Genomic DNA, 12,851 nt, shown 5'->3' with positions numbered 1-12,851 from the left:
TCACAGGGCATCTGGATGTATACAGCTGGTTAAAAACTGCTGCTTCAGCACAAGGACAGTAAATACTTGGCAACTACAAAGCCTACTATTTTCCCCTGATCAACCTCAGAATCCTTTTCAACACAGGATTTTAGGCTGACTCCACGAGATCTAGTTCCCACCTTTGCTACAAAAAAGGCGCAAAAAACCCAGCAAGCCAGAGTATCTGAAAGTAGTCCCAGATGAGCAGAGCAGAATCAGGAGGAAGCCTTGAAAAATGTGCTTAGGCCTCTCTCTCATGCACTATTTCTCAATTTCCAGAAATAGAATCTTGGCATGTGTATTTTTTAAAGCCCTCACAAGTGATTCTAATACATACCTGTTGCTAAGAGCCACTAAATGAAAAGTTGGAGAAAGCAAAGCAATGAGTCTTTTTACTTCTCTAAGTAAATGTAGCCAAATTTAAAATGAAACAGAACTGATTTCAAGAATGAACTTCACCTCTTGAAATTTAAGAAAAACCAGGAAAGGGCCTCCCTGGTGGTGCAAGGGTTAAGTCTCAGTGCTATCAAACTAGCTATCAAGCTATGGGACAGCCACTGCAGCATGAGTTCAATCCTTGGCCAGGGAGCTTAGCCAACTTGGCACAGCAGACCTCTCCTGTCTCACCCACTACTCCCCTCAGCAGTGTATTTCAGTACATCTGCCTGTTCTGTTCCCCACCCTGCTCTGGTGAATCTTCTCATCCCTGCACCTCTGCCTACACCCCAGTTCTTGCATGCATAAATAAATCTTAAAAAAAAAAAAAAGAAAGAAAGAAAAACCAGGAAAGAGGGGCAGTGGGAAAAAAAAGGGGGCGGAGAAAGTGCATCTTCTTGCTTTGTACTCATATCGTCCTCCCAAATACCACTAAATATACAAGAGCAAATAAAACAAGTGACCCATATTTTCTGCATTATTAGAAGACAATACCACAATCTTCAAATTATTTTTAAGTAGAAAAAATCTTCCAACAGAACTCTCACGGCCACAAGTCTGTAGGTTTGGGAGATGCCTGTGACTTCATAAAAAGACGCAGAGCACTCAGCTGCAGAGCACACTGGAAACCCAAAGAAATACAATTCTAATACCCAAGAATATCGCTCAAACAGATTTGTTTGCTATTTGTATCATTTACATGAATAATCTACTTCCTTTCTCTCTGTGAAACACTGTTTACCTGACATTCACTGATTCTATCCTAAACCCTTCACCAGGAGATAATTTAACTGAAGCCTAGAGATATCAGATTTGCCCAAGACCAGGTAAGCAGAACTGAAACTGGCACCCAGATCCTCTTTTCCCAATGCAGTGCACCAAAACATTCATGCTAAGTTTAATGTTGTATACATTTCATTATATAGCTAAGAAATCAACTATGTGTTCTACTATTGGCTATTTTTGATAGTTACATATGCCTGAAGAAAACGATTTTATAGCTAAGGCAAAATTTGGATCAGTTATCAAAAATATGTGCTAAAATGCAAGAGAATGCCTAAAAAAGGTTTTTATATAAGAAATAACAACATAATCTTGTTATTTAGATATATGGTGGTAAGTATCAAAGAACCAGTGGAAAGCTGAAAATCGATAGTGTAGGGTAAGGAAAAATGTCAGGCTTTTCTGCCCTCCCGCCATCAGGAGAGATGATGGATCCTTGCAGTCCTGAATGCATAGCTGATGGCGGGCACCTGGAGTAGGGTATGGGCATAGGTAGATGAGATGCACCTGGGCTAAGACTGGGCTTTTAAGGGTGGCGTCATGGGGACGCCAGCAGAAGCCAAAAGAGACCCGAGACAGAAGCAGCAGAAGCTGAGAGAAGGCCAGAGAGCCCAGAGTGAAGACCTGCTGGGGGCTGGGAGGCCTGTCATCCTGCCAGCCCCCCGGCCCCCCAGTACCCCTGCCTGCCATGTACTTGGTAAACCCCAATAAAAGCCTGCAAAAAGCCACTGAGGACTCCAATTTCTCCTTTACCCAGTCTGCTGGATCATAGAAAACCTGCACCGTGTCCAGTCCTGACCCTACAATTGGCGTAGTCGGCAGGATGATCCATGCAGATGGGTATTTGAGGCCTCCAAAGACCTGGAGGGACTAAGGAGTAACAGACTGTTTGCCTGTGACGACGCTGGAGGTGTCATGGTAGCACAGGAGAGGGACAAGGTCCGGGAGCTGCGGGACGAGACCTCACATGGAAGAGACACCCGAGAGGACCAGCCAACGACTCCTGGGGCAGCAGAATCATCGGCAAAGGGAGGATCACGATTTGGAGCTCACCAGTGCTGATGCAAGGAGAGGCCCACAGACTTTGACTGATGGACTTGGACTGACAATACTGCCAGAAGGCGGAGGACCTTGGCAGGTTATGTTTTTTTGAGAATCTGGGGGTGGCCAGTGGGCCTTGATGGCCAAAAGCAGCCAGTGTATGTCCAGCAGACAGGCAGAGGAGAAAAGCCAACTGAGAAGGCAAAAGGTGCTGATGCTAAGTTTGGGAAGCCCTGAGTGGCTGCTAAGCACTAAGTAAGCTGAGGAAGGCCAGTGAGTCTCGTAAAATCACCTATGGGTGCTGCCCTGCTCGTTGTCGAGTGAGGGTGAGGAGCTGAGGAACCCATCCTTGGGGGACGGGTGGGGAACGTGGCTTGGGGTGGAGCCCAAGCCGAATGTAGAGTTTGGATCCCCGACCCATGTGCTTGTGCAGTGGGTTGGCCTGAGTGCAGGGGTCTGCGAGTTGCATGGGTGGCTATGAAAGCCGAGTGTTGGAGCGACTGCAGACAGAAACCCTGAGGGTTGGCGATTACCCCCAACAGTATAGAATCGCCAATCCCAGAGTGAGTGCATCCTGGGGGTGGATGTTGTGTGTGGCTTATAGCTGAAACTACAGTCAGAGAAGGCCAGGAAGCCTAAAAGCTCCCGGTGTGTTACAGTAGATGCCGTGAGTGATTCCCCTTCCTCATATGAGCAGTGCCTTTGGCAGCAGATTTGGTGGCTCATCTGCTGGTACCAATAATTGCCTTTTGCTACTAGGTTGGACTTATTTATATTCTGTTGTATTTTGTTATATTGTGATGTATTTGCTTTTGTGGGCCATGGCTGCATTGTTTATGTTTGCTAAGAAAATTGTATATATGTAGATCGTATGGCAGAAAACCCTGAGGGGGTGGACTGTAGGGTAAGGAAAAATGTCAGGCTTTTCTGCTCTCCCGCCATCAGGATAGATGATGGATCCTTGCGGTCCTGAATGCATGGCTGATGGTGGACACCTGAAGTAGGGTATGGGCATAGGTAGATGAGATGCACCTGGGCTAAGATTGGGCTTTTAAGGGTGGCGTCACGGGGATGCAAGCAGAAGCCGAAAGAGAAGCCAAGAAGGAAGCAGCAGAAGCCAAGAGAGAAGCTGAGAGATGGCCGGAGAGCCCAGAGTGAAGACCTGCTAGGGGCTGGGAGGCCTGCCAAGCCTGCCAGCCCCCCGGCCCCCCAGTACCCCTGCCTGCCTTGTACCTGGTAAACCCCAATAAAAGCCTGCAAAAAGCCACTGAGGACTCCAATTCATCCTTTACCCAGTCTGGTGGATCATAGAAAACCTGCACCGTGTCCAGTCCTGACCCTACAGATAGATTGACAGAAACTGAAGAACAAAGAAATTCGTTTTTTTCCCACAACACACATTGTGAAACTATTTTAACTTTTTAAAACTATGTATATGTGAAATTTTGATAAAAATTAAAACTAAAAGAAGAAAATACCAATGTCTTTTAGCATTTCCAAGTTTATAATCTGAATGTCATAATTCTTCTGTTCTTGTGTCAACTGACATTCCATGCTCACCTTTCACCAGTCTCATTTTCTGGACAAAGAGCCACAGCATTTTGAGGATTCCAGTTTCCCAAAACATCACAGCTTCCACAGATTGCAAAAACTTCTCCTTAAAACAACAAACAAACAAACAAAAAAATTAATTATAACAGGGTAAGTTGGAAAGCTTCAATCTGTTTTAGGAAAGAGAGCAGTCAGCTGTTTTTTTTTTAATATTTTTTTTAAAAAGATGTATTTATTTATACAAGAACCAGGGTACAGGCCAGAGGCACGGGAGGGTGAGAGGATTCACCAGAGACAGAGCGGGGAACAGACAGGCAGAAGGACTGAAATACGCTGCTGAGGGGAGCAGTGGGGGAGACAGGAGAGGTCTGCTTTGCCATGTGGGATTCTCACCGGCCGGCCGGAATGGAACCCGTGCTGCAGAGGCTGCGGACAGCTTCACAGCGCGATGCTCAACTGCCTGCACCACCAGGGAGGCCCTGTGCTAGTTTTAAACAGATACAGAGTTCTTATAAAGCAGAGAAGTCTTTCTGGAGACATGGTTTTAGAGCCAGGTACCACATCACCAGCTGCATTTATAACTAGAACTACCTCAACAAAGCCAAAGTCAGAGAAGGGTGGGCAAAGGAAAGTATGAAGATAAACTTTTCTCATTTGTTCAACTATCTATTGAGTTAGTAACAAGCACCGAAATGACAAAGTGATCAAACTGCAGCACCTGACCTCATGGCGGTTCCCAAGTTAAAGGGCAAACACTAAATGCATATAAATGTCCTGTAGAAATAGTAGTCAATATTTCCCAAGAACTCAAGAGTAGCTAATAACAAGTTAAAGATGAAGAAAATTATCAATGGAACAGGAGTAATGTAGCCAAAAATATTCCTCAAAACAAAGACTTCAGTGGTAGAAAATCTGTACTCTTTACTAAAATAGTAATTATCATTTCATTTGAATACATCTCATCAATAAACAAACCAACATATAGTTATTACCTATTTTTGCTAGATCTTAGATAATTAACAAGCTACACCTTCTTGGATACAAGTATGCAGAAGTCTTTGACATATATCAATACATTCTGAATTAATTTAAAATTCATAAAGAAAAAGATAATGAACTGAATTTACATGACAAAGTTCAAGCCAAACTCCTCCACATTCTGAGAGTAGCTTGGCTTCTGAGTTTTTAGGCACTATTCTAGAAAGTAGTCAGCTTTAGCCGTCTGCAAGAGAATTCTGTACTCTTCAATGGTTTAAAACAACTAAAATCCTAAGTGTGACAGTCATTTGGGAAATTCCAGGGTTCTAAAATATAGGATGGTTACATATAAAGATTTCATGTCAAAATATTTACCAATCCTTTAACTAGATTTTTTTTTTTTTTTTACAATTAACTTAGGTATCACTACCTAAGGACAAACAATGCTGTTAAATACAAAGCACAAATATTTATTGCCAAGACTGTATTTGCTGCCATGCACATGTATAGCATACACTATGGCTCCTAGTATAGATTATCAGAAAGTTACTGATTTGGACCCATTATGCTTCCTTCATAAAGGAGAATCTCATAATTTGTTTTTCATTTAATCTGTTATTTCTTATATTCACACAAACAGCAGCTACGTTTTTCTCCAGAGAGAACATGGATCCCAAATGGAAAAAGTGCAACTTGGGACAATTGGTGGTTTACTTTTCTGCTGTTTAAGTGCTCCTACATTTTACCAAGCCCCTACTGCAGTATTACTTGTGTCTTTCTGAGTTTCTTAGAATATGACTTCTAATAGGGGGAAATGCCAGAACAAACAGCCCACTTTCTTTAATTGGCTCCCATTTATAAATGATAATAAAGACTTGATGCTAACTAAATGAATGTGCAAATATCACCACCCCCCCATTCTTTCCACTTGTTCCCTCTAACTTCCCTCTGTGCATTCCCTAACTATAGATTCAGCTACACTCACATCCACCATTATCTTCCGTTTAGTCTTAAGAATATTAATTCCTCCCGTCAAGCTGACTTTTCCATGGCAAATTCTGAGTCCATTTGCCAGATATGGCCAGCAACTTCTGGCTTAAACTGTTTACAAGTCCCTAAAGGAATACACTATAATTCTACAGTCTTCTCTCCACAGAGGCGACTACACACTGGGCTGGAGGTGAGTGCTTGACTTAAGGAAGCCAATCCATCAAGCTGACCATCAATCTTCAATACGCAGACTCTTGCCCAGAGGTAGGGCTATATCCGATCATGTTGGCTAAGAATATCAACTTGGACAAACACACTGTTAACAGCTATAATGGCTGCTAAAACAAAGATGCCGGAGACAGTAAAACATCCACTCATTCTTTGAACACCAATTCACCCCTGCTCTGAACCAGGCACGGTGCCAAGTGTAGGAATGTAGAGTAAATAAGATAAAAACATGTTTTCATAGAGCTTACAAGCTATTTCAAACAAAATTATTCAAATAATTCCATAAAATCTTTTAAGAGGCACTATAAACTAGTCTCAGGACCCTGAATTTCGTCGGGACCCTGAACTACTGGGATGTGGAAGATTGTGGTAAGGAGTGCACAGATCTATGCAAAAGAAACAATCTGAAAAAGTTCCAAAGGACAGAGAAAGTTGGGAAGAAATACAAACAATATAGCCAGAGTATAAATAGGAAGGTATATAACCCAGGTGTGGTGCTGTTTTAACGTGTATTTTCTATTAAACCTAGTTCATGTTGCTTTAAGTAGCAAAAGAAAAAAAAAATACAAAGAAGCTAAGAAAATATTTACAAGTAGGGAGCAAAGTTACCTTAATTAACTATTTCATCAAATTCTTGCACTAGCAAAATCTTGTTTCCATGCTACCTAAAAATCATGGTCAACTACCTTCGTCCTGTGCAAAATTATGTAAGTTCATAGCTATTTTTAAAAAATATGAGAATAAAACACTTACTACTTGGGGAGGTTTATTTTTTAATTCCTTGAGCTTACTATGCTTTGAGCACATTTCTGGTAGGAGGCAAGGCCTAAAGATATTTTCATTTAAAAATCAGGCTGAGTGGTTAACTCCATATTTAAGATAAGAAATAAGAAAACGCTCACTTAATTAAAAGATTGCTTTAAAGTAAAAGTTTACAATACCTGGTAAAAGAGATCCTTTGATTTCAAAGGTAACCTGAGAAGGAGTCATTCTGATGGATTTATTATAGGATGTCGTGCTAGGAAGAAAAAGAGAAGTTGTCATTTATAGTATTAAAGTATTAGCTTTAGATAGCTGCCATCAAGACACAAGTTAAAAAGCAAAAAATATATAAATAAACCTCAATTGTAAGCAAAAGATTTCAGAATCACTATATTTAAAGAAACTGAATTATTTAGGAAATTTCAGGCTTTTATGTTACAATCTATTCCGTAAGAAAGCATGGACCAGAAATACTTCAAACAAGAAGTGTCCTTACTTTTAAAGATTCAAGATTTTCCTGCCTAGCACTTTCTCTTCTGATAAGCAGCTGTTCAGCACTTGACCTATCTTTCCTGGCCAGACTCCTGTTATGGTGGAGAATAAAACAAACAAATAACTATGGATAGAAGAAAGCTTGGCTCAAGAGAGATTTCTACTTTAACAAGGTTTCAACTTTAATAACAAGGGAAACACCAAGGATCTTAAGTATCACGCACTGAAACAAAGTAGTCATATTCTGCAACCAGTTTGAAACTTCTATGCTTCTAAGTAACACAACTCATGACTGAAAACAAACCAACCCTTCTTCCACAAAACACTTTCCAGATTTTTCTCTATATTAACCATAAGATCTTTACTAGAGTTCTGTAGGCTAAATTGAGAATCTGGACTCTGTAATATACCAAGGTCTGTCAATCTTAATTGAATTTACATTTTGAACTTTCTAAAGTTGAACTTTATTCAAAACTCTTAAGTCTTCTACTTATACATTGGCTTTTATATATCTTCCCAGTAACATATTTTACGTAAATATTCTTCCTCACGTTCCTGGCTCGGGATAATTTCAATTACTTACAGAAATCTAAACCACTAGGTCTTTGAGATCCTTCTCTGCTTGCCCACATTTTATTTTTAGTTGATTTTTCATTTCTATGCTGCTTTTCCCAGCCAAACCAATCTGCTTATCATTCCCTCATTACGTATCTGAAGGGAGATAAATAGGTTTTTTTAAATAAATAATGTGGGGCCTCCCTGGTGGCGCAAGGGGTTAAGCACTGCACTTATGAAACAAAATACAGCCTCTGCAGCACGAGTTCAATCCCCAACCAACCGGCCAGAAACCACATGGCGCAGCAGACCTCTCCTGTCTCACCCAATGCTCCCCCTCAGCAGTGTGTTTCAATCAGTCTGCCTGTTCTGTTCCCCACTCTGTTTCTTTCTGGGGAATCTTCTTACTCCCGCATCTCTGGCCTATACCCCAGCTCTTGTATGCATAAATAAATAAATCTTTAAAAAAATAAAATAAAATGTTAATTCTCAAGAAGGTTGAAATATGTAAATATAGAAAGAACACATACTCCACACAAGGGAAGATCATCTATGTAACTTATTCAATACCCAATCTACCAATGTTTCTAAAATAATTCTAAAATAATTCTAATCACGTCTTTATTCTGTATCATTTCCATTAGTTTGCCAGTTTAAATTTTGTTTACTTGCATTTACATATTGCATCATTAAAAACAAATCCTAGGGCCTCCCTGGTGGCGCAAGGGGTTAAGACGCAACCTATGAAGCTATCTGCAACCACTGCAGCACAAATTCAGTCCCCAGCCAGGGAGCAACCCACATGGCACAGCAGACCTCTCCTGACTCTCCGGCTGCAGTATATTTCACTCAGTCTGCCTCTTCTGTTCCCCACTCTGTCTTTGATGAATCCTCTCGCCCCCCACACTTCTGGCCTGTACTCCAGCTCTTGTATGCATGAATAAATAAATCTTTAAAATTTTTTTTTAAATCCTAAAATACCTTTCATATGTATTCATTTTTCTATTTTCTCTTTTATCCTGTTCCTTTCCATGAAAACACATGCAACTGCAATGGTCAGTTAATGAGCACAGCTACCCCAGTTTACCACACTCCCAAGTCAGGGTAGACAGATAGCTCTTAGAAGCAGCTCTCATTGGAGGCAATTTTGCCCTCTATGGGATATTTGGTAATCTCAGGAGGTATTATTGGTTGTCACAATTGGGGGCATCTAGTGGCAAGGAATATTGCTAAATACCATTATATGCAGCGAACAATTGTCTACAAATAACTGTCCAGCTCCAAATATCAATAGGGCTTGAGGTTGAAAAACCTAATCTCTATCTATCCACAGAGAGCTGCTATAAGGAAAAATTCCAGGCTCACTCTGAACTATAAGCTCAGTGTATCATCCCATTCACATCAATTATAAAAAGTAACTTTTGTAAGACCACCAGTCAATGTGGTTTCATGTCACCTGGATAAAGAATTCCCTATTTGGGAGCACTTACCATTTCAGTTAGAAAACCCAAAAGCCCACATTAGAGAAAAACTTGTCCTTGATCAAAGTAATTTCTAAGCTACCTTAATCTATTTTCTGTCTCTAAGAGTAAACATGATCTATTTAAAGCACATACATCCAGTTCTAGCACTGACAAAGAATGTTCTAAATCTAAAATTAGCTCTAGATTGTCACTCCTTATTAACCTATCATTAACCAAATATCTTCTTATTCTCTTCCAACATGACATTTTATATGAACCTGAATATTTCATTTTTTGATATGTAAAATGAATAATTGAAGTACTGCAATCTTACATTTATCTGAAATTATATCAAAAAGAAACTTTAAGGCTAGCAAAAAAATTAGTTATTAAATTAATTTTGAGACACAACGAAAAAGCCACATTAAGCAAAACTGCTGAACAACCAACATCAATCTCAACCTGCAACTTTTACTTTTACCAGTGTTTACAGTCACAGTTGTCAACTAAAGACAATCTCACCGACCTAATTACATAGCTGGTACGCAACTGTTCATCAATTTAAAAAAAATTTTAAACAATTTTAGGGAAATGAAGTGTAATTATTCCTGGGTATTAAAACCAACAGCAGGTACAAAATTACCTCTAAATTTTTAGTGCGTTAAATAAGAAAAACTACATAAGTTTATTATGCCTTTTACTCTTAGTTGCTTGTAGAGTGGTTATCATAACTTGGCTGTAAATAGTTGCAGTAAATATATTATACAAAGCTATATAAACAAACACAGCCCTCCCCCCACCTCACCAGATGGCAACAAAGCATCATCTTCCAATTGGATTGCCAAAAGTCATATAAGATGGTCTAACTTCCACTCCCACCTCCTAAATTTAATACCATCCCATACCAAATTTTAAAAGCCTGGAAACCGCTCCTATAGCAGTTTACTTGATCATGGACAAATGCCAATATTCTGGTGCAGGAGTGAAGCATATGATTTTGGCATCCAGTTACCACCAAACCAGTAGTGATAAAGTAAAATGCTGCTGTGTTATGGAAAAAAATTGTAAACAGCTACCAACACTTCCTTGTCTTCTAAACAAGAAAAAAAAAAAACCCAACTTGGAAGGGAAAGCTCTTCCAGATACACATGAAACAATCAAATGGAAAATGCTAGTCATTTTACATACAGGAGTTGACAACCTTATGTACACACACTTCCTGAGACAGGTTTTTGTTTTTAAATATAACTTCCATTTTATGCTTCTGGGAGATAAACATTAAAAACCATTCTCACCTGAGATTTTGAGTAGCACTGAAAGCTATTCTAACATTTTAAAAGCAACTAACAAAGCAACCAACAAAATGAGTGTAATTTACATTTTTTAAATATTTCAGCATTTACACTACTTGGAAAAATTCATTTTACTCTAGTTTTGTCAAAAAAGCCCTAATTCGTTTGCAGCTTGGGTAACAAAAGGGAGGTTTAAGCAAACCAAAGGAACATTTAGTTTAGAGCTAAATTGAAGTCACTTTTTTTTTTTTTAGCAAAAATGTGTTTTTCTGGCCAAAAAGAACATCTCTCACTATTTTCCCTCAACTTTTTAGAAAGAAAAAAGCTGTTCCCAATTCTCCTCAAATTAGCTGTAAGGAAGGAAAATAAGAAAAGTCTACATTTTCCTGGGTTAATTTCTGTTCATCCTGGTAGAGGAACCCAGTATACTTTGGGCCAATATTTTCATCAGATGTATGCAAACATGCAAGAATTTTTAATAAGGAATTTCTAGAGATTTCATTAAGTTTATTGAGCAACTTTCTAAATAAGAAGTAAATTTTTCTCAAATGTCTGTTTTCTATGTCATATCCATAATCACATATATATATATATATTTCTTACAATTTCCCTGGTTGTTATACACAAAGATTTGGTTTACCAACCTACTTTTTGTATATCAAATTTAACTCATTCTGCCACTGCTAAATTTCCTTCGCCGTCATTATTTCTCTAATGCAACTCTCCTAAGTCTTACTTTGCTGCTTTAAATTTTGTCTAGCATATTGGGTCTCCCTAGTTCTTAGATTAAGAGGAACGGACCATAAGCACTTTTACCTGTATTCTTTGCATCCAGAACACTGAGTCAGAAAAAGAACTGCTAGCTTGTATTCGCTTCTTAAACTAAGCCACAACTGTCACAAAGGTAGCAGCGCGGAGAAAAGGGAAAGGGTAAAGTAGCGGGCAGAAATCCGCAAGAGGACGAAGAAAAACATCACCAGGTCCAAACATCCTGCCTGCTTGGTTCGATCGGTTCCTCGGCGACGGGGCTACTGCATCAGGCTCCAGAAACTGCCTCAAGGTTAAAGAATTCTCTACAATTCAGGACTAAATTCATGCCTGATCTCCTTTACAACCGGGCAGAGGAGTAAGAGGGGCTGATGAAGCAAAGGGATTGAGGCTTTTCCCCCCAAAGCCATCAAGGCAATCTCGGGGTGTGGGGGGGGAGGGTGGTTAAAAAAGTAGCGCTTTGGAGAAAAAGGGCTGATGTTTTAAAATCGTCATCGAGGGCATCGATGTCTATTCCAGGGAGGTTTTTCTAGGGTAGTAAAACACCTCGGATTCTTGGGATAAATGAATTATACAAGCATGTCCTAGACTACGGGGTTAGGCAATTTCAGGGGGGAAAAGAAAAAAAAAAAAAAAGCAGTTGTCAAAACACTGAACTACTTCTGGGCAGACCAAGAGCGGCGGGCGAGGGGAAGGGGCACACTGAGGACTTGGGCTGCATTTCTGCCTCTTCGCCCCTTCACTGGGCACCTCACCCCCTCGGGGTGGTCCTAAGCTCCCGCGGTCCAGTACCTCGAAAACACTTGCCAAGATCTTCGCAGAGAAACTAAGCCCCAGGCAGCCCAGCAGAACCTGACAGGAAACAACAGAAGTCCCAGAAATACGCGCGACCCCCCACCCACCCACCCGGCGAGCGAACGTCCAGGCCGCTGCTTTCCCGGAGGGCAGCGCCCGGCCCGGCTCGGGGGACCCCGCCCAGCCCTGCGCCCGGACCCCGCGCCCCCAGCCCCGCCGCATCCCCGCCGGGCTGTTCTGACAGCTCAGCCGCCACGTGAGCGGCCGCCTCGGCCCCCGCACAGCGCGCCGGGCCCGCCGGGTCCGTCCGCCTCACCTGCCGCGTCCGCAGGTCCGCGCCGCCGCCGGTGCGCCCGAGAGCGAGGGCCGCGGGCCGAGATGCCGGGCGCCCGTCGTCCGCGCCTCGCCAGCGCTCCCCGAGGCGGCCCGCAGCGGAGCCGAGAGGCAGGAAGCCGCACCGCTCAAACCGGTTTCAGCTGCTCCAGACCAAACCGCCAGGCCACCCCGCGGGGCGGGGACCGAGAGGCGGCGGGGCGGGGTCTGACGTCACGCCCGGCGCCCTTCCGGCCAATCGGCGGCCGCGCGCGGGAGGCGGGCCCGCACGTTCCTGGAGAGGGTCCGCGTCGGCGGCGCGCGCCGTGGGGCAGCCCTGCGTTCCCCGCGGTCCGCCTGTGCCGCTGACCCGGAGTCTCCGCGG

The 12,851-nt window shown here is 42.0% G+C and overlaps 1 protein-coding gene across 2 annotated transcripts in view; it reads right to left on the bottom strand.

Moving 5' to 3' along the window:
- The window catches only part of GPCPD1 (glycerophosphocholine phosphodiesterase 1), a 54,902-nt gene extending 42,387 nt beyond the window's left edge, over positions 1–12,515 (bottom strand). Inside the window, exons 1-3 of one of the 2 annotated variants that reach the window (XM_037495010.2) lie at positions 12,471–12,515; positions 6,969–7,045; positions 3,841–3,937 (exon numbers count right to left, since the gene is read on the bottom strand). In XM_037495010.2, the coding sequence (XP_037350907.1) occupies positions 3,841–3,937; positions 6,969–7,017 (146 nt within the window). In that variant the 5' untranslated portion in view covers positions 7,018–7,045; positions 12,471–12,515. Of the gene's footprint in view, positions 1–3,840; positions 3,938–6,968; positions 7,046–7,285; positions 9,690–12,470 lie in introns of those variants that run through there. The other variant, XM_054696506.1, reaches the window with a different exon arrangement.
- Between the last annotated feature and the right edge of the window lie 336 nt (positions 12,516–12,851).

This window comes from Talpa occidentalis, unplaced genomic scaffold (assembly GCF_014898055.3).
Source record: "Talpa occidentalis isolate TD23 unplaced genomic scaffold, MPIMG_talOcc4v2.1 talOcc4.10, whole genome shotgun sequence".
In the NCBI taxonomy this organism is placed as follows: Eukaryota; Metazoa; Chordata; class Mammalia; order Eulipotyphla; family Talpidae; genus Talpa; species Talpa occidentalis.
The sequence above is the reverse complement of the archived record's forward strand: the minus strand, read 5'-3'. Positions and strand labels throughout refer to the sequence as shown.